The sequence below is a fragment of the Polypterus senegalus genome, chromosome 14 (assembly GCF_016835505.1).
Source record: "Polypterus senegalus isolate Bchr_013 chromosome 14, ASM1683550v1, whole genome shotgun sequence".
NCBI lineage: Eukaryota > Metazoa > Chordata > Cladistia > Polypteriformes > Polypteridae > Polypterus > Polypterus senegalus.
Window position 1 is genome coordinate 77,450,248 of NC_053167.1, and position 19,262 is coordinate 77,469,509.

General features: G+C 36.5%; 2 protein-coding genes across 9 annotated transcripts in view; one reads left to right on the top strand and one right to left on the bottom strand.

Annotated features, from left to right (window-relative positions):
- The window catches only part of prg4b (proteoglycan 4b), a 28,950-nt gene extending 14,640 nt beyond the window's left edge, over positions 1-14,310 (top strand). For 6 of the 7 annotated variants that reach the window (XM_039735584.1, XM_039735583.1, XM_039735587.1 and 3 more), the window contains 9 exons: positions 1,169-1,258; positions 1,583-2,578; positions 4,589-5,620; positions 6,648-6,731; positions 7,178-7,317; positions 7,446-7,602; positions 9,516-9,647; positions 9,791-9,913; positions 14,187-14,310. In XM_039735584.1, the coding sequence (XP_039591518.1) occupies positions 1,169-1,258; positions 1,583-2,578; positions 4,589-5,620; positions 6,648-6,731; positions 7,178-7,317; positions 7,446-7,602; positions 9,516-9,647; positions 9,791-9,913; positions 14,187-14,281 (2,849 nt within the window). In that variant the 3' untranslated portion in view covers positions 14,282-14,310. The remainder of the gene's footprint in view (positions 1-1,168; positions 1,259-1,582; positions 2,579-4,588; positions 5,621-6,647; positions 6,732-7,177; positions 7,318-7,445; positions 7,603-9,515; positions 9,648-9,790; positions 9,914-14,186) is intronic. The other variant, XM_039735585.1, reaches the window with a different exon arrangement.
- A 76-nt stretch (positions 14,311-14,386) lies between these two features.
- The window catches only part of tprb (translocated promoter region b, nuclear basket protein), an 87,621-nt gene continuing 82,745 nt past the window's right edge, over positions 14,387-19,262 (bottom strand). Inside the window, exons 50-52 of one of the 2 annotated variants that reach the window (XM_039735581.1) lie at positions 18,907-18,999; positions 18,492-18,599; positions 14,387-14,538 (exon numbers count right to left, since the gene is read on the bottom strand). In XM_039735581.1, the coding sequence (XP_039591515.1) occupies positions 14,483-14,538; positions 18,492-18,599; positions 18,907-18,999 (257 nt within the window). In that variant the 3' untranslated portion in view covers positions 14,387-14,482. The remainder of the gene's footprint in view (positions 14,539-18,491; positions 18,600-18,906; positions 19,000-19,262) is intronic. The other variant, XM_039735582.1, reaches the window with a different exon arrangement.

Below are 19,262 nucleotides of genomic sequence, written 5' to 3' on the forward strand. Positions count from 1 at the left end.
CCTGAAGCGAGCAGTTAATGTGAGGAAACCCACCAACATCCCAGAGTTGAAGCTGTTCTGTATGGAGGAATGGGCTAAAATTCCTACAAGCCGGTGTGCAGGAATGATCAAAAGTTACCGGAAATGTTTAGTTGCAGTTATTGCTGCAAAGGGGGGTCACACCAGATACTGAAAGCAAAGGTTCACATACTTTTGCCACTTACAAATATGTAACATTTCCCTAATTTTTTTCCTTAATAAATAAATGACCAAGTACAATATTTTTGTCAAATTTGTTTAACTGGTTTCTCTTTATCTACTTTTAGGACTTGAGTGAAAATCTGATGATGTTTTAGGTAATATTTATGCAGAAATATAGAAAATTCTAAAGGGTTCACAAACTTTCAAACACCACTGTATGCAATTTAAAATTCAGGTTACAGTCAATGGTTACCCCTAAGTTCTTTACCTCCGTCTTGACTTTTAATCCTAATACATCAAGTTTATTTCTAATAACCTCATTATAACCATTATTGCCAATCACTAAAATGTCTGTTTTCTCTTTATTTAGCTTGAGAAAATTACTATTCATCCATTTAGAAACACAAGTAAGACATTGCGTTAGTAAAACAATAAAGTCAGGGTCATTAGGGGCTATTGATAAATACAGCTGCATGTCATCAGCATAGCTGTGGTAACTCACGTTATGCCCAGAGATGATCTGACCTAACGGAAGCATGTAGATCGAAAACAGCAGCGGACCCAGGATAATGCCTTGTGGAACATCATATAGAATATCATGTGCCTGAGTTGTAATTACCACAACTAAGAAAGAATTTTCTACCTGCCAGGTAGGATTCAAACCAATTTAAGACACTACCAGAGAGGCCCACCCACTGACTAAAGCAATTTCTAAGAATGTTGTAATCAATGGTGTCAAATGCGGCACTCAGATCTAAGAGGATGAGAACAGATAAATGGCCTCTGTCTGCATTTACCCGCAACTCATTTACTATTTTAACGAGTGCAGTTTCTGTGCTGTGATTTGTTCTAAAACCTGACTGAAACTTATTAAGAATAGCATGTTTATTGAGGTGGTCATTTAGATAGCATTTGTTATCTCCACTTCCTTGATATACTTCTGTAGACATCTTCAATTAACATAATGAACCTTCTTCCATTTCAACAGCCAGTCCCACAAACTTACAAACCAAAGGCCCTACCATTGGTCGTCAAAACTTTGCAGAGCTTCAAGGAGATGATGAGTCAGTACTTCATGGTGAGTAAACAATTTAAACATTATGCTGCAGAGAAGCTTGCTTCAGCAGAGCAAAAATAAAGTTCATTAAAGAATACTGACAAATTTAAAACAATTGGTTTATGAACACTGGATTTGTCCACAAAGTATGGGTGCACACCCTGCAATGGACTGAAATTCTATCAAAGGCTGATGACTGTCAAATCTGGCTTCCTATGATGCAAGCTCCAGTAAATGCATACAGTAGATACATAAACAGAAAGTCTAGTCTTTTCATTGAGGAACTGAAAACTACCTTTAGAACTTACAGTAACAAAATATTTTGTACTCTTGTATTAATGACAGAAGTTTCCAAGCCAGAGAATCCTACCATGTTTTCATCTAAGAAGAAAGGTGGTGACCAGAAGGAGTCGTCTATTATTGAGTCCACAAGTGAACCTCTGTTGGAGACTGTGCTGCCAGAATCTATTAGAGGTTCTTTTGATACCTGGATTGAATCAAGTGGTACAGAAAATGAAATATTAGCCAATAGTACCTCTGGATTATACATAACTGGGCATTCCACCTCATTCTTCAAAATAAGTGAAAAAAGCAAAGACTCTGAAGGCATAAGTTTAGAAAAGCTTTCCACAGTGCTGCCTTACACAACCAGTTCATTTAAGACGACAAATCAACCAGAAGCCACACGTGGGAATGGGACTGTAATGTCAGAAGTCTCTGAAACAGCTACTAGCATTCATAACCCCCAAACATCAAATACTGCCTCCGAGATGACTAAATCATACACCACAGGGGTTACTACTGAAGACCGTGATATCTTTGATATGGGAGTATCTACAGAGCATGCTTTGACTGAGTTTACTGTTCTTGAGAAATTAACTTCAAGTCAGACTACTATAAGCTCTATTACTAAACTGACCAAAAAAGAAGAGTCAACTACACCGACAAAATTAGCAGACCAGACCAAAAACACAAACTCTTCTACAACACATGAAAAGCCCTACTCAGTTACTGCAAAAACACATTTATCAAGTCCAGAACCACCTCTTCCAGTAATCAGTGACTCAATAATTAGCCAAACAGCTTCATTTTCTGCAATTCCGTCCAAAACAGACACCGTGGATAAAGTAACCACCAGCTACAACATGCAAACATCCAACAATTTATTTGAAAGCCTGACACCTAGGACAACACTGAAAATGAGATATGACCCAAACATTAATACCACAACAGAAAAACCTGATGCCTCAACTTTTTCAAGTCCCATCACAACTACCATCAACAACAATTTAATCGGAAACAGTCAAACTACAAATAACGTGAGTGACTTGCCAGTCCCAGGTAAGCTATAACTATTTTTAGAAATTCTATTGGGTGCAAGAAATAATGTGACAAAAACATATTACATGCCAAACTTTTATATGCATGTGTATGAAGTGTTAATGAACAGGTACATGGCAAGAAACTTGTATAATTTCTATTTGATAAATAAGAGGAGGACAATGCAGTTCATAATTTTTCTCAAAGAAAAAGGCAAATTGTCAAAGTACCAACAAAAAAGGCAGAAAATCAGTGTAATATACAATAATGTGAAGCACTGCATAAAAGTCAGTCCAGCAGTATCCTTTACTTACTCATGATATGTATGGAATACAAGTATAACTCAAAGTAGCTTTTGAACATGCTGGTTAGTGTATTGATACAATTTCATGAGGTAAAATGATCAGGGTGACTGGAATCCTACAATATGGTTGAGTTTTTATTAAGGAAGCACCTGAAATAATGGAGATCTCTATAAAGGATGTTGTCAGATCTACATTTTATGTCCCCACATCTGTCATAGACCATGAAATTATTTTTATTTTTTTATTTCCTCCATATTTCATTAATGGAGAAAGTGTGATCTTCATAAAAAATCCTTCAGGTTTTCAATGAAAAAACATTTATACATTTTTCCAAAAATGCTCAAAACATGTCTTATGTCCATATTGTTGTTAAGCCAACAATGAAGGAATCAATTTAAAGAAATTTTTACTTCGGGAAAAAAATGGCAAATGTTCCACAGGATCAGGTTCAATCACGTATGTAATGGTCCCTTTTGTTTTAAAGCTATAGTGTATTAGGGCCAGGCTGAAGTAAAGACACCACTTTATCAAATCTGATTTTGGCGACAATGAAAAATTGCATTTAGGAATAAGTAAAACCCTGTAGAATTAATTTAAATGACAAGATACTGTATGAAACTGTACATTCATAGATGAAAGTTTAGTATGAAGCTTAGACCGCAGATTTTATTGGTTCTAATATTTACAACTCGGATCTGATAAGGTTTCACTGTGTGTCTATTTCCTTTTTGTTTATAACAGGGATTCTTGAATTCTTCTAAATATGATTGATGCGAGGTACACACATACTTCATATAAGAGCACCTCAATGGGCAGGTGTGGATGTGTTTATTGCAGGAGTGCCTTAGTGATTTTTACTTAAACATGGACATGGTACAGTACTTGTGACAAATACTCAACATTTTATACCATACAAATATTGGGAAATAAACCAGACAAAACATTTCCCACCATTATTTAATGCTGACATTAAAAACATTGCAGTACTTAAATCAGTAAACCTTTATTTTTAAACCATACACAAATCCTGGAAATTCAAAAGGGCACATTCTATCTTAATTTTTGCAATTAATGTAAAAACCGTAATTTAATGTAAGAATTTCTTTGAAATGTGTGGGGAAGGCAATGACATCACTAAAGTGGGACTATGAAGCAGCATCTCTAAATGCTGAATTGCTAATCTTCTAATAATTTCAATTACTGAACTATTTACAATACAGGGGTGAGGGGCTAAATCTATTTGTCAATAAAATTTTTAGCAGAAATATTTTTGGTGGGAAACTGATGGGCTGTACTCATGCACTTTACAATTTTGCACTTGTTAAACACTGTTGAATGAACAGGCTGGGATTGGTTCTGTAAAATAAAGAAAAGCAATACAAATCACTATGGGGATTAAATGTCAAACTAAATACTTGTTTATCGTGTACTATAATACAACATGAACATTTCAAGGGGAAAAAATGCTGGTAAGCCATTCATGCTTTAATAAAAATTCTCAGTTTTTAAATATGCCCTTTGTGGTGTATGGATTTCAGTGCTGCATGCATTTGTGTTATTTTGAACTGCATGTTGCATCTATGATAGTCTGCAATATGTGATGAACCTAAAACTAACTGGGCTTATTTAGTAAATAGTTAAAAATGTACTTATTATTTGCAAAATGAAAGGTGTAATAACTGTGATTTCCAAAATAAGGACAACTTTGCATTTTTCCCTCCTACAGTATTAACAACATTGTCCAGATCAGAAACTCCATTCATGCTTTCCGAGAGCATTTTATCAAAGGAGAAAGAAGGTGATCTGGAGGAATTGCCTATTTCAGAGTCCATGAATGATACTTACAGAAAGGCTGAACTCACAACTATGCTCATGAAAAGACAGTCACCGGAACTGAATAAAAGTTGTGACGGTCAGATGGATTCAAGCACTACAAAACGTCAAACAAAATTAACAAAGAGTAGTAATGCCAGATCATATGACACTGAACAACCTCTCTCATCTTTCAAAACATCTGAAAACTGCAAACACACTGATGTTCAAAGTCCTGAAACAGTTTCCACTGTAGTGCCTTACATAGAAAGTGCAAGTAAAATGACCAATCAGGCACCAGAGGAGGAGGAAAACCAACCAGAAAGCTCAAGTGGAAATGGGCATTTAATATCAGATGTTTCTGAAACAACAACTAGCATCAATAAGCCCAAGAAGTCAATTAGTGCCTCAGAGATGACCAAATCATTTACCAAGGTGATGACTACAGAAATGCCTGGATTTATAGAGCATAGTGTGACTGAATTTACTGTAGAACGGGAAATACAAGCATCAAGTCAGACTGCAGAAAGCTCTACTATGGGATCGACCAAAAAAGAGGAGTCAACTATGCCATCCGAATTATTAAAGGAAACCAAAAACACAGAGACTGCCATGACTAAAGATAGATCATACTCAATCACTGCAAAAACAAATTTATCAAATCCAGAACCTACTGTTCCTGTAAATAGTGCCTCAATAATCACCCAGACAGGTCCCCTTGTTCCACGTTTCACCAAAACACACAATCTAGAAAAAGCAACCACCATCTATGAACTGCAAACATCCAACAATTTATTTAAAGGTGTTGCCCCAGGGACATCTTTAAAACCGAAATCTGACCAAAATATTAAAGACACGACAGAAAAACTTGAAACAACTTTTGCAAGTCCAATCACACCTGCCACCATTGAAACTACAAAGAACGTGAGTGATGCACTTGTCCCAGGTAAGCTGTATCTAGCTTTAAAATTTGGACTAGCTATACAGGTAGCTTTGTTATTTTTATATATATATATATATATATATATATATATATATAATCTATCAAAAGTTCAGTGATCTTCACCTCTTTTAAAGACACATCACCTTGAAATGTTATTGACTGGGTTCACATCTTGGGCGATGCCTGGATGGAGCTCGCATGTTCTCCTAGTGCAGGGGTGGGCAATATCGGTCCTGGAGAGCCGCAGTGACTACAGGTTTTCATTCCAACCCAATTGCTTAATTAGAAACCAATCATTGCCAGTCTTGGACCTTATAAGTCTGCAATGTAAGGTTCTTATATGATAGATTTTTTCCTTTCCAAGGATATCATCCAAACGATTTGAAGCCTAAAACGGATAATTTTATGTTTTTATTAAATCAAACTGCATTGATGAACATACACAGATGTAAACAGAAACATGCAATGACAAGCAAGTTGGTAATAAGGAGCCATTAAAACACTGAATGCAGCTTTTTAAGATTGAAAAACAATTAAGGTTGGGGAACCTTAAAAAGCAAGACCACTACAATGAAGCATTAAAATGTTACTTAAGCAATAAGTGTGTCATCAGCAATAATTGACTTCTCATTAAGAAACTGAGTTGGAACAAAAACCTGCAGACACTGTGGTTCTCTAGGACTGACATTGCCTACCCCTGTCCTAGTGGGTCTCCTCTTATTTCCTAACATAGTCAAAAGGCATGTAGATTATTGTGTTTGTGTGGACCCTGCCATGAACCCTATGACTGATGGGATAGGCCAGTGTTTCCCCATGCTCCTTCTCTGGATAAACCGATTAAGAAGATGTAGGTCTGATCTTAAATAATCAAGATGGTGATGAAAAGTATTTTGACATGAAACACAGGTGACAGCTTAAACAGAAATTTAACCCCTTTTTTTCTGAAATGTTTCTAACGTCACACAAATTTATGATAAACCCTAAACTCTTCAGACTTAAAAACTTAAAATGTTCCTTTTTTTGCCTGAAGATCATGATGATTCTAACCTTTGCATTGGTCGCCCAGCCAACGGGATGACTACTCTGAGAAATGGGACAACATTTGTATTTAGAGGTAAGATCTAAAATAATCTATCCTATCGTATACTGGTTTGGATTATCTTACTTGTTTTAATTAAACCAATGACGTACCACTAAAACTACTAAACTGATGATAAAGTACATCAGGTATAACTTAACACGAGCTAATGTAAGCTGTACAAAATTGCTTTCCTTCAAAATGTTTAACACAAATACTCTTTCATTTCAAATATGCAACTCATAAAAATGTAGCAGTATAAACAAAGACGCACTTGCTCATGTCCATTTGTCAACTTTTTTTGACCATTCTTGCTGGTGGAAGAATATACAATATTGAATGTGATTTTCAAACAGTTTTATTCATGTTTTGAATAATTATACACTTGATAATTCATTTATGACGACACCATCATAACTTGATTATAAAGCAGTCAATGTCCATATATTACTTAATTCTGACTTAAAACTCTTGACTGGCAGGACATTTTTTCTGGATGCTGAATGCACGTGGAATAGAAGTAGGATACCCTCGTAAAATAACAGAAGTATGGGGTATCCCTTCTCCAATTGATACAGTTTTCACGCGTTGCAACTGCCAAGGAAAAACATTCTTCTTCAAGGTACTTTCTACGCAGGATGTATTGTATTAAAATGGCTTAGGTGTAATGAAAATAGGTTAGTTGTATAGTTTGAAATGGTTTAGGTGTAATGAAAAAATAATTGCACATATTACTTTTTTCTGGACCAGGGAAAAAATTACTGGAGATTTGAAAATGGAAGTTTGGATCCTGGATATCCTAAATTAATTTCAAAGGGATTCAATGGTCTTTCCGGAAAGATAACTGCTGCTCTTTCAGTATCTGCTCATCAAAGAAAAATGGAGTCCGTTTACTTTTTTAAGCAAGGTACTGTTCAACTAATAGGATTTTTCCATATAAACAAAGCTACTCAAAATGAAAGAGCAGATTTCAAAAAATGTCCAACCAACTATATAAGACAAACACATTCTGCACATCCAAATTTTAAAAGCCCTTCCAAAAATACCAGTGAAATCCACCGAACGCTGTTTCTCGATTATAGTAAAACAGTGACACCACCAAAAGAGGAATCCTTTTGCGTGCTGCAATTTGTGAATTGTGAGTCCATTGTTCATGTGCAATGCGAGTTCTGCAGACGGTTCAACAAAAAGCCACCTCGTCATAAGCAAATTTACAAGTGCCATAAAAAATTTGTAGAAGGTTGCATAATCCAGACCTAAAAGCACTGGTCATCCACCCATGTCAGATTAAAATGTTGAGCGTATCTGAGGTGTGTTTGAACGGAGCCCTAAGAGATGCACATCACGTTCAAGCATTGAACTGGGAATTCCTCAAACAACCTTTCTTTTTTGCGGAGCAAACTGACTGCATTTTCATAGTTGGATATGCTGCAAAATTGGTAATTTCCCTAAATTCAAGAAGATTCAAATGACTTCATTTTCATGTAAGATGGTGCGTTGCTTCATTTCCACTTGGAGGTCCGGCATTACATGAATGACACCATTCCAGAACAATGGATTGGAAGAGGTGGACAACAAGATCTTGTCTATCGTCTATGGCCTCCCAGGTCTCTAGACCTTACTCACTGCAATTTTTTATCTATGGGGGTACATTAAAGGAGAAGTGTTTGTTCCACCTTTGCCCACTAATGTTCAAGATTTGAAACATCAAATTGAGGAAGCTGTGAATTCAGTAACTAAGGACCAGTTGACCTGTGTGTGGCAAGAAATGGTCTACCGTTTTGGATTTTTGTTGCTCTACACATGGTGCTCATGTTGAGTGCATGCAAACTCAAGGACCTTAGGACCAAACTTTGAACTTTTATCATCCAGTGATGCGTCGAATGTGTTTGTCTTGTACAGTTTTTGACATGTTTAGAAATCTGCTCTTTCATTTTGAACAGCCCTATATATCAAACTTTTAGAAATCTAAGATGAATATATGGCATTAATCAATAATCAAGTAATTTGTTTTTGCTGTGCAAAGACATTTGTGGGTTGAGATCAAAAGGTTAATATGAAAAGAGATCAGAGTTTCACCTTTTATTCCGGGTATTTACATCTAGGTATGTTAAACATAGAACATAGCACATTTTGTATCAAACCACCCAGTTTCTTAAGTATGCAAAAATAATGGAACATGACAAACAGATGTTTGTTACCCTGGTGTATCACAAAAGAATCATTAAGTAACCCTTGATATCTACTCTCAGTTTAAGCTTTGGCTTTCACATGTGAAGAGTGCATTTGCAGTTAAGGGTAGACCAACATGAAGAAAACAGAACTGTCTATGGGAGAAAAGCATGCCATTCTGAAACTGAGACAAAAAGGGAGAAAATCATTCAGATACATTTCAAAAACATTGGGCACAGCCAGGCAATTTGGAATGTTCTGAAAAAGAAGGAAACCTCTGGTATACCAGGCAGCAGGCATCAAACTGGTCATCCAATGAAAACCACAACAACTGATGACAAATGGCGAGAACAGTAAAGAAAAACCCCAAAAGAGTGCTCAACATCATGAACAACCCCCAAAGAGCAGGGGTGGAAACATCACAGTCCACTGTTTGAACGAGACTTAGACAACAACAGTATAGAGACCAAACACAGATGTCTTCAGTGCACTACAAAAGACATTTGGCCTTACTGTTCCAATACTTTTGGAGGGGACGGTATCAGTTTTGAAAGATGTATTATATTTGTCCCTAGACACTGATTACTGTACAGCTTCAAGTGTAATAATTTGTATAATCAATTAACTAGCTTTCTACTCTGATTCTAGGTGGAGTATTTCAAAAATATACATTTGAGCAACAACCATCAAATAAATGTGCAAAACCATCAACTTCTTTGTCAATCAAGGTCATCAGGAAGAGAACAGCTAGAGAAGCTGGAGGAAATTTAAAAATTAAAGGTGGGACATTCACAGTACATGAATAAATCTGTAAAAATAAAATTAGATCATAATAGTGTATACTACTCTAGGTTAATAGTTCTTTTGTATTGGTAATACTTGAAAGGCTTGAAAACTAAGATTTATATATGTTTTCTTTAAAGCTTATCTTACTAAAGAAATTGCAATCAGCTCATTAAGTGGAATTCAAACCAGTATTACCTCAGCAATATCAGTACCCAACCCAAAAAGTCTGGATGGATACAACTATTTCCTGTTTTCCAAAAGTAAGTGAACATGTCATTACCATCCTAACAATTATAATGTATTATAAATTGGTCTTGTAAAAATAAGTACTATAAATGAAAATGTGCATATACAGCATTCTTTTTAAACAAAGTTAATTTTAGCTTAAATCAAATTAAAACAAATACTTGTGTAGAATACCAGTTTGACAGGAGTCACGGTGCCAGGGCATGTCCACTACTCAGATGTTACACAAACCCACAATTAGTTTGCAGGACTAGACAGCAGCGGCAAGTGAAAGACAACACAATTTGTGGTGTCTAAAAAGTGCAAATAGTGCAAACTTATTCACTACAAAAGCCAGTGTCACTTTGAAAAATCAGGCAGTCTTGAAGGAATAAGAGTCTTCAGGAATGTAATAAATATTCACAGACAGTAAAGCAAACTGAAGACACAGATATTCATAGTCCATACAAACAGCAAACTTTCCAGCAATACATTCAAGCACTCTGTCCACGAATAAAGCCCTGCCAACGCTTACCAGACAAATAAAATTGTTGATTTAGTGGTTACTCCACTCAGTCCATCCTAACATCATACTGTGTTGAATCTACAGTTCCTCTTGGTGAAACTCCAGTCTCCTCTGCTCTGAGACAGCAGCCTAGACCTTGAACTGATAAAGAACTCTGACTTCTGGACTTTCTGCAACCTCCAGTCTGTAGCTGCAAAGCACTTATTTGCCCCCCACCATTTTCCTGCTCTTCACTTATTCCCTTTTCCCTAAAACAAACTATTTCCATTAGACTTACCCATCTCTTCACTTTTTGGTTTCCATTTCTTACATTCAGCACCCCCACCACTGACTCTTTAAATATGCACCACTTTAACCACTGGCAGCCACTCCAGCTGAAGTGCATCACTTAACGTAACTCAATCAGCCCTTGATCCCTAAATGAGACTGCATGTGCGCACAATCGAGTTAACCTCAAAATGTGTCAGCCCATTTTAAAATTAAAGGGTAGTATGGAAAACCCAATAAGACCCATAAAAATCTCTAATCAGTAATGTAATGTGAGGCATGATTGAATGTAGGATTCAAATATGGAAAAAGGTTTTATTAAAACTATTTCCACTATACATGAACTTCCAAATCCTCTAAATATTATTAAATCAAAAATAAAAGATTGACTCCTAGTTTTTCCTTTGTAAACAATAGTAAAGTTGGAAGAAAGCTGCATTACATTAAACATTACTTGTTACTCGTCTCTAGGTTATTATATGATAACTAGCCAACCCACGGCGTACCATACGCCGCATAATCAGGCCGGTTTTTTAGTGATTTTTAAGCACAGGGAGAAAATGAACACTTGAAAAATCGGTAATGTAATAAATCAGCAAGAAAAGCAACATTGTAACAATGCACGGAACGAACCAACACACAATCGTCCGTGACTGAAAACTGGCCGACCGTCCTCATGCCTTCTCCCGCCAGACGGAGGGATGGGGGTGCACGGCGCGGAGGTTGGAATGAGAGGAGAAGAATGTCCATTCAGCTCCGTCCGTCATGCTAGTCTGCCGATTTCTCGTTCAGTATGCACTGCCTGCTCATGTGCCCACCTCCAACTCGTCACTTGAGTCGTCTTTATACAGTCCAGATGTACGTGTGACTGACGTAGACTTTTCATTGCTCTGTGCGGATCTGGCTGCTTTTCTATATATAATCCACTAAGACACCCGTCCATGTTAGTAGAGAGGTGGGAAGAGGGTGTGTACAAAGGGCTGGGACGAAAGCAGTGGGAGCGTATGAATCGCACTTAGTGGGAATTCCACAGTTTGCAGCCCGAATGGGGTTCAAAAGCTTACCCACGCCGGGTAGAGACACGCTCAATGTCATGCATAATTATTTATGGAATGCTAAACACTTCTGGAAAGACGCGGTTGTCTAAAACGGGTTGGTGTGAGAATACAACAGTAAGTGAATGAAAAGATGGAACTCTGGAGAGAGCAGAATACAACACAATAGTGAACCCGTGGCATAACAAACGCAGCGTGGCTCAGACGTGCATGTGGACTCTTACCACAGACGAAAGAGACTGAGTGGTCGTTGAGTTTTTGCGTCCAGGCAAATGGGCAGGCAATGTGAATGCCTAGAGAGCAAAAGTAGACGCCGGCTAGTGAAAAAGGAGTGTTGGTGGGCAGGAAAACGTCTTCCGTGTTCCTGCAGGAGCATCTAAGATGACGCATGTTTGTCACGGATGCGAATAGCTGTATGTAGCGTGTAAAACAGTTTGCTATGGTGCACGCGGTCGTGCGTCGTAACTGAAAAGTCATTTTTTTTTAAAGACTGCTTACTTCATTGTGCTTTAACCTCAGTTGTTGGGATATTGAGTTGGGATACCCCTCGCAAACCGTTTCACACACGGCATATGGCAATTCACCTCCGTGAGAAACATGCCTCTATGAACAGTCAACGTAGCTCGGAGGTGCAGGACATGCACATGACCTGCACTGCATCTGGCCTCTACGACAGACGAATATAAATGACGCCATTTTTTCTGTGTTGTGGCGTCCGAGTTGGTGGGCGTGGCCCTGTGAGTCGTCGTATCCAATGGGCTTGGAGTTGGTGGCCGTGGCTCCTTCCTGCGTGTGCCATAGGTGTCTCACTTGGCGGCGGCTTAGTGAATCCACGCCCCTTCCGGCGTGCTTTCCATGGTTGTCTTGCCTTAGTGAAATATATTTTTATATATATATATATATATATATATATATATATATATATATATATATATATATATATATATATATATATATATGAACAGTTCATGCAAATGAAGAAAACAAGAAAATTCCATACCTCAAGCACAAAAACCTTACTGCTTAAGATGTTTAATTTTCAGGCTTACATATAATAGTTACATTTCTGTCAGCACAATATATGAACAGAAACTATTTGGAAACATGTTTAACCATATTTTTAATTTCAACTTTTATGCTGTAACAAACAAGTCAAAATAAACCCTTTTCTGTAAATATGCAGCTGAATAAAAGCTCAAAGGTTAGTCTTTGTATAAGCCTTTTTAATTTAGTGCTTTGGAAACTCCAGGCTTACAAAAAGATACTCTGTACATGCCTCTATCCTTTCCCTTGCCAAGCATGCAAATGTACCTTTCTATCTAAACCGGTTATATAAAATTTTAGCAGAGTGTTAGGGATGTTCTGCTAGTTAGGGTTCTCCATAACCTACTGTATATAGCTATATTTATACAAAAAAAACTATTCTAATTAAGCAAATGCTTGTGTATTTAACATTAACTTACTAAGAGTATCTCTTATGGCTATAGAATCAGAAGGGTTTTTCTTATTTAGAAGTACTATAGCCTTATCCATATGTCTGGGTAAGCCTGGCAGTTCTATTGCAGTAGACTCATAAAACAAAATAGCAAAAACAAAACCTCCATAATGATACTTTAAATGTCTAGTTTTACATAATACTATCTTAATTTAAGGCACTTTAAAACTTTTGTAATTTAATCAAATGAGAAGCTAAGGGAATCAAACAGCTGTCATAAGTACTGTTGCTTATTTTATTTGTTACAAAATTAATGTGTATTAAATCTGTAGGTTCTTAAAGTTAAAAATGACAATATACTGCTCTTAAAGGCAAATATCCTAGTCACAACAATTCATAGTTTAAATCTGTGAGGAAATCTCTTTTCTCAGTGGTCATAAACTCATCTTTTTAGATTATAGCCACCATATGATCCATTTGAGATGATTTAGTTAAAGTCATCAAAATAAGTGTAGTTGATAAGAGATATCAATAACAATGAATCAAATTAAATAAATGTTTACTACAGTAGCCAGAGAAACAAGTGGTTGGGATTAAAAAAAAAATCTAAATTCTGAAATGTCATCCTGTTCTGAATACTATCTATATGCAATATTATCTACTCCATTATCTACTACATACATTTTAAAACATTTTCAAATATTCAAGTCTTGTATTTTGATTTAGCATTCTATTTACCATTATTCAACATTTTCTGATATTAAATTAGAAAAACTAGTTTCAACACTAACATAACAGAGACTGAACAAAATAAAGTTTAATGTTTTGCTCTTTACATAATTACAAGTACCAAAAATACTACTAAGACCTGTCAATTTTGTCTAAAATTTACAAATAACCTTAAAAACTAGATGATTGTAAAGTGTCAACTGTAGGAGCTACAGTATATTTAGAAAATATGAAACCATGTTTTGAAATCCTGGGAAATAAAATTTTTTTTTTTTTTTTGCCTTTCTTCTCTACAGACAAGTACTACAACATTAAGTTTATCAATTCAACAATGCCTAGCTTGTCATCGGTCCACTCGAATGCACATAAAGACTGGTATAAGTGTTTGTAAGTGAACCCGACGAAAGAGGAAGACAAAGAAAAAAGAATTTCTGGAAAAGATGACTGACAATTGTCAAATTTTATTATGAAAGTATAATTAAATTGTTCACTCAGATTTTTTTTTTTTTTAAACAAAGCACAAGGTATTTAACATTTAAGGGAATTAAAAGAAGCATTAGTCTTTACAGTACAGAAGAGGAAAGCATGCAAACTAGCTCATATTTCCTCTATTGAAACGTCCTCTTCTTCCAAAGGCACGCCCAACACCTGCAAAATTGAGAGATAAGAATTCAGAAAACAGATTTTGTCCTCTCTAGAACACAAACTTTAAATATCTAAAATATCTGGAATATCAGGAATTCTGGGTGTGGTATATCCTACAAAATAAACAAATTGGTAACTGCATGAATGTCTAGAATTATACCTTACATTCCTGACTACCCTGAACCCTAAGTCTGTTGTACTTCCTTGCATTCTACTCAGGACACCTGAAGACTAAAAACTTCCTTCTCTGAACATTTTTGAAGACAAATACTGTACTTATATGATGAATAACCTAGAATAACTTTATATTTATACTGGCAAAGCAAAAACACAAAAGAGGTTGTTTTGCAGAGGAAGCAGAGCATCAATTTAGACTGAAATTCACCAATATGCAGAGTCACAAAATTTTATAATGCAATTACACAATGTGCAAAAATATCCACAAAAAGCTTTCCTATTTAAAAGGGAACAGATTGTGTTTCTCAAATACACTATTATACACAGTTCTTTGGGAACTATTAGTAGTACCACATCAGTTCACAACTTTTAGAGCACTGTTGAAACAAATTAAATAGCGATTCAGATAAAAGCAATTCTTGCAAAGAACATGGAACTATTTAAGGCAACCTGCACATATTAAATATCCCCATTTTTATAGGAGGGCATGTTTGAGACATTGAAAACATTAAAAATGCCTTAATTTCATCAGTGATTACTATGACAACTGGACTGATATTAGAAAATATTTTCTTATAAAATGAAAGAATGTAGGTTTACAAGCAAGAAGATAAGTACAAGTATTTGTTGGCATATATCCTCTAATTAAACCCCTGTGTGTGTCTTCTGGTGAAATGCGCATGGCCACACGGCATGTGTTCAGTCTCTTCCTGTGCACTCCCTGTGTAAAGAGACACACACACACAGAGGCGCGAGACAGACACACAGAGGCGAGACAGACACACAGAGGCGAGACAGACACACAGAGGCGAGACAGACACACAGAGGCGAGACAGACACACAGAGGCGCGAGACAGACACACAGAGGCGCGAGACAGACACACAGAGGCGCGAGACAGACACACACACACACACAGAGGCGCATGCTTAAGAGAGACACACACACGCGAGAGACATTACTATTATGCTGTGCATTCAATGGTATAATTAACTATATTTGTGCTTAAAAACTTAAAAAAACATTTACATACAGTTCATACGGTTTGGAACGGATTAATTGTATTTACATACAATCCTATGGGGGAAATTACTTTGGTTCACAACCAAATCAGGTTACAACCATTGTTTTGGAACGAATTATGGTCATGAACCGAGGTTCCACTGTATTACTGTCTGACAAAATTACGGGCATTTTACGGAAATACAAACCAGTATTACTGAGAGAGAAAATTCTGTTCAGAAGTAACATGTTAAAGCCTTGTTTAGCAGTTCAAAGTAAACATGAACTTCAGAAGATAGTCCTTTTAGCATTTAACTCCTGAGCTTCATAAAACTAGACACACATCTCAATTTCCAGTCCTAGAGTGGGGTAATAATGCTTTGTGTTTACATTTTGGAATAGCTGAATCAAAAGGGAGGGCTAAATTATAAATGATCACATAGCAGCCTAAAGAAAACTCTTAACAGAGACACAGCTGAATTAATTTATGCTTATGTTTAAAGAAAATGCCAATTATCTCAAAGTGTTATCCAAATTATCCAGTACAACACTGCCCGATGTCACAAACAGGTGCTTTTATGTAATGAGGAACAATTTTCTGGTAATTTCTATTGCAAAAAGAGCTCTAAACCTTGACTAATATGCTCTCAATAAGAAGATGTCTGCATTTACAATATCATGCAGATTGTGGTAATTATAATTGATATTATATATTATGCAGACACACAAAAGAAGCAGAAAACAATTCATATAAAATGTGTACAGAATCGTAGCTTATAAAGTTCTAAATAACTTGTAAATTAATTCCTTTAAGCAGACAAGGGTAACAGCTTAGCTAATTAACCTAATCACTGTGCCTTCTACTTGAAAATGTTGTAAAATTACCCCCACTTAGATGGGACTGTGGTAATTCTACAGTGAAATATGAGAAAGTACCATACTTTAATATATAAAAATATTCACATGCAATAAAAACTCTGTACTTCCACAGACATCACTAACTGCTCCTCTGCATGGTCTCTGCCATTATTTAAATGACAGATAATAACCAATTTTAAGGGAACGATAGAAAATATTCAGACAATCAGGTAAAACAAGTACTAGGACTGAGGGACAATGTTACACTTAGAATGATAAGTGTTAAGATAATGGATAAAAAAAAATTAGAAAAAAATGCTTGCTTAATGATACTAATGTTTGAAAAGTTTGTGGTAACTAAATGCTAGAATATGCTTTTTGGAACCAACAAGAATGTATATCTGGTTTGTGTGCAGTGTCCAAGGATGAAGTGGAATAATCTAGTTTTTGTTCAACTGGCAAATGAGGTTTTCATTTTAGCCCTCAAGCATAAAATAACTGACTTAATATACAGTATATGGACAAAAGTATTTGGACACCATTACACCAACAGCGACTTCAATGACACTGCATTCAAATATATAGACTAATATGGAGATGGTCCCCCTTTGTAGTTATAATAGCTTCCACCCTTCTTGGAAGGTTTTCCAGAAGAGTTTGGAGTGTTTCTGTAGAAATTTGTGCCCATTCATTTTGTAGAGCATTTATGAGGTCAGACAATGTGTTGGATGAGAAGGCCTGGCTCACAATCTCCATTCTAGTTCATTCCAAAGGTGTTTGATGGGGTTGAGGTCAGGACTCCTCTTCTTCCACACCAAACTCATCCAACCACATCTGTAAGGACCTTGCTTTGTGTACTGGGGCACAGTCATGGTGGAATAGAAAAGGGCCCTCCCAAACTTTTTCCACAAAGTTGGAAGCAAAGTGTTGACCAAAACCCTGAAAAACAACCTCATCACTCCTCCACCACCAAACTTCAAAGTTGGCACAATGTAGTTAGGGCAGGTAAGATTCTTCTGGCATCTGGCAAACCCAAAGTGACCCATCTGACTTTCAAACAGAGAAGTTTGATTTGCCACTCCATTGAACACGTTCCCACTGCTCCACAGTATAGTGGTGGTGTGTTTTACACCACTCCATTTGACTTGGTGATGTGAGGCTTGCATGCAGCTGCTCAGCCATGGAAGCCCATTTCATGAAGCTCCCACCACACAATTTTTGTTCTTAAATTAATGTCAGCGGAAATCTGGAACTCTTCAGCTATGGATTCAGCAGAATGCAGTATTAGTAGTCGTCGTTCCCTTCTGTAACTTTATGATATCTTACTCTTCATGGCCGAGCTGCTTTTTTTCCTAAACACTTTCAATTTCCAAAAATACCACTTACAACATGTAATTGCAAAGGTGGAATCCTATCACAGCACTAAGCTTGAAGTCACTGAGCTCTTCAAAATGTCCCATTTTGTTTCACAAATGTTTGTAACTGGAGACTGCATGGCTAGGTGCTTGATTTTATACACCTGTGGCAATGGGTCTGAATGAAGCAACTAAACTCAGTAATCAAGAGGTGTGTCCCAACACTTTTGTCCGTATAGTGTATATCATCATCATCAGTCCTCACTTAAGCCAAAGTGCAATTTCTTTAATCTTCTAGAATTCCTGAAGCCTACGAAAAAACTCGTAATCCCACGTCATCTTCAATTCCTTCGCACCTCTCCATTAGAGTTTTGTTTTGCAAATGTGTCGATTAGCGCAAGCAGCCTGAATCAAAATTCATCTCTTTCAAAATCAAGTAAATCAAACAGAAAATATTAAGAATTCTCTCTTGTGTGATTTCATTTCTAATCTGCACTTTCATCCCATCTTAATGCTCTTTTTCCCTGACATTCCAATTAAAGAAATAAACAATCACTAACTCTAACCTGCTCTCCTCTCCGTTCCTCTCCCATGTGTCAGCAAGCAGCGTTGTGCTGAATAGACTGCAACATCACCCAATGCTCTGCGGCCAGCCGAGATGCTTGTGATCGCAGCTGTTTCAGGGGAGGATAATTAAACAATTAAAGTTCTATTCAATATAGCTATTACTCTAAAGGTTCTAATCAGTGACTGACAGCTCAACTAAAATTTAAGCAGCAAGAACGGAGTTAACTTAAATAAATATTTAGAAAAAATGTATTTAATGTTGATCTAATCTTTTATCTGTTTTTATTATGATGTTCAAAGATCATGCCAAGAATCACCCCTTTCAGCCATTTATTCTTTAGCAAAAAAAAAAAAAAGGAAAAGCTAACAATTTTTTTCCCTAATCTTATTTTATATATTAAAAAAAGTGTATACCCGTCTGCGTTACTGGCCGCCCTCGACTGTCTGTCCTTGCATGCTGAGGATGACGAATTACCACTCTATTTCTGGGCTGTGTGCTGGTTGTTTCTGGAAGATAAAATCTATACAATTAGAGTTTTAGAATCATGTTGCATCTAACAGAAAAATGTTAACATAAAAACACTACTCTTTTGGTGAAAAACACAATAGGCCGAGTCTTTCGTCACATAGAATTTAAACTGACAAACTCTACAATGACAAAAGGACACGAATATGAATTTTAAAGGCTCCTGGACAGTAACAAGCAACTAAGTAGACCACAGAATGGGAAATCTGGTGCCTTCTGCATTACAAAATGAAACAATATTATT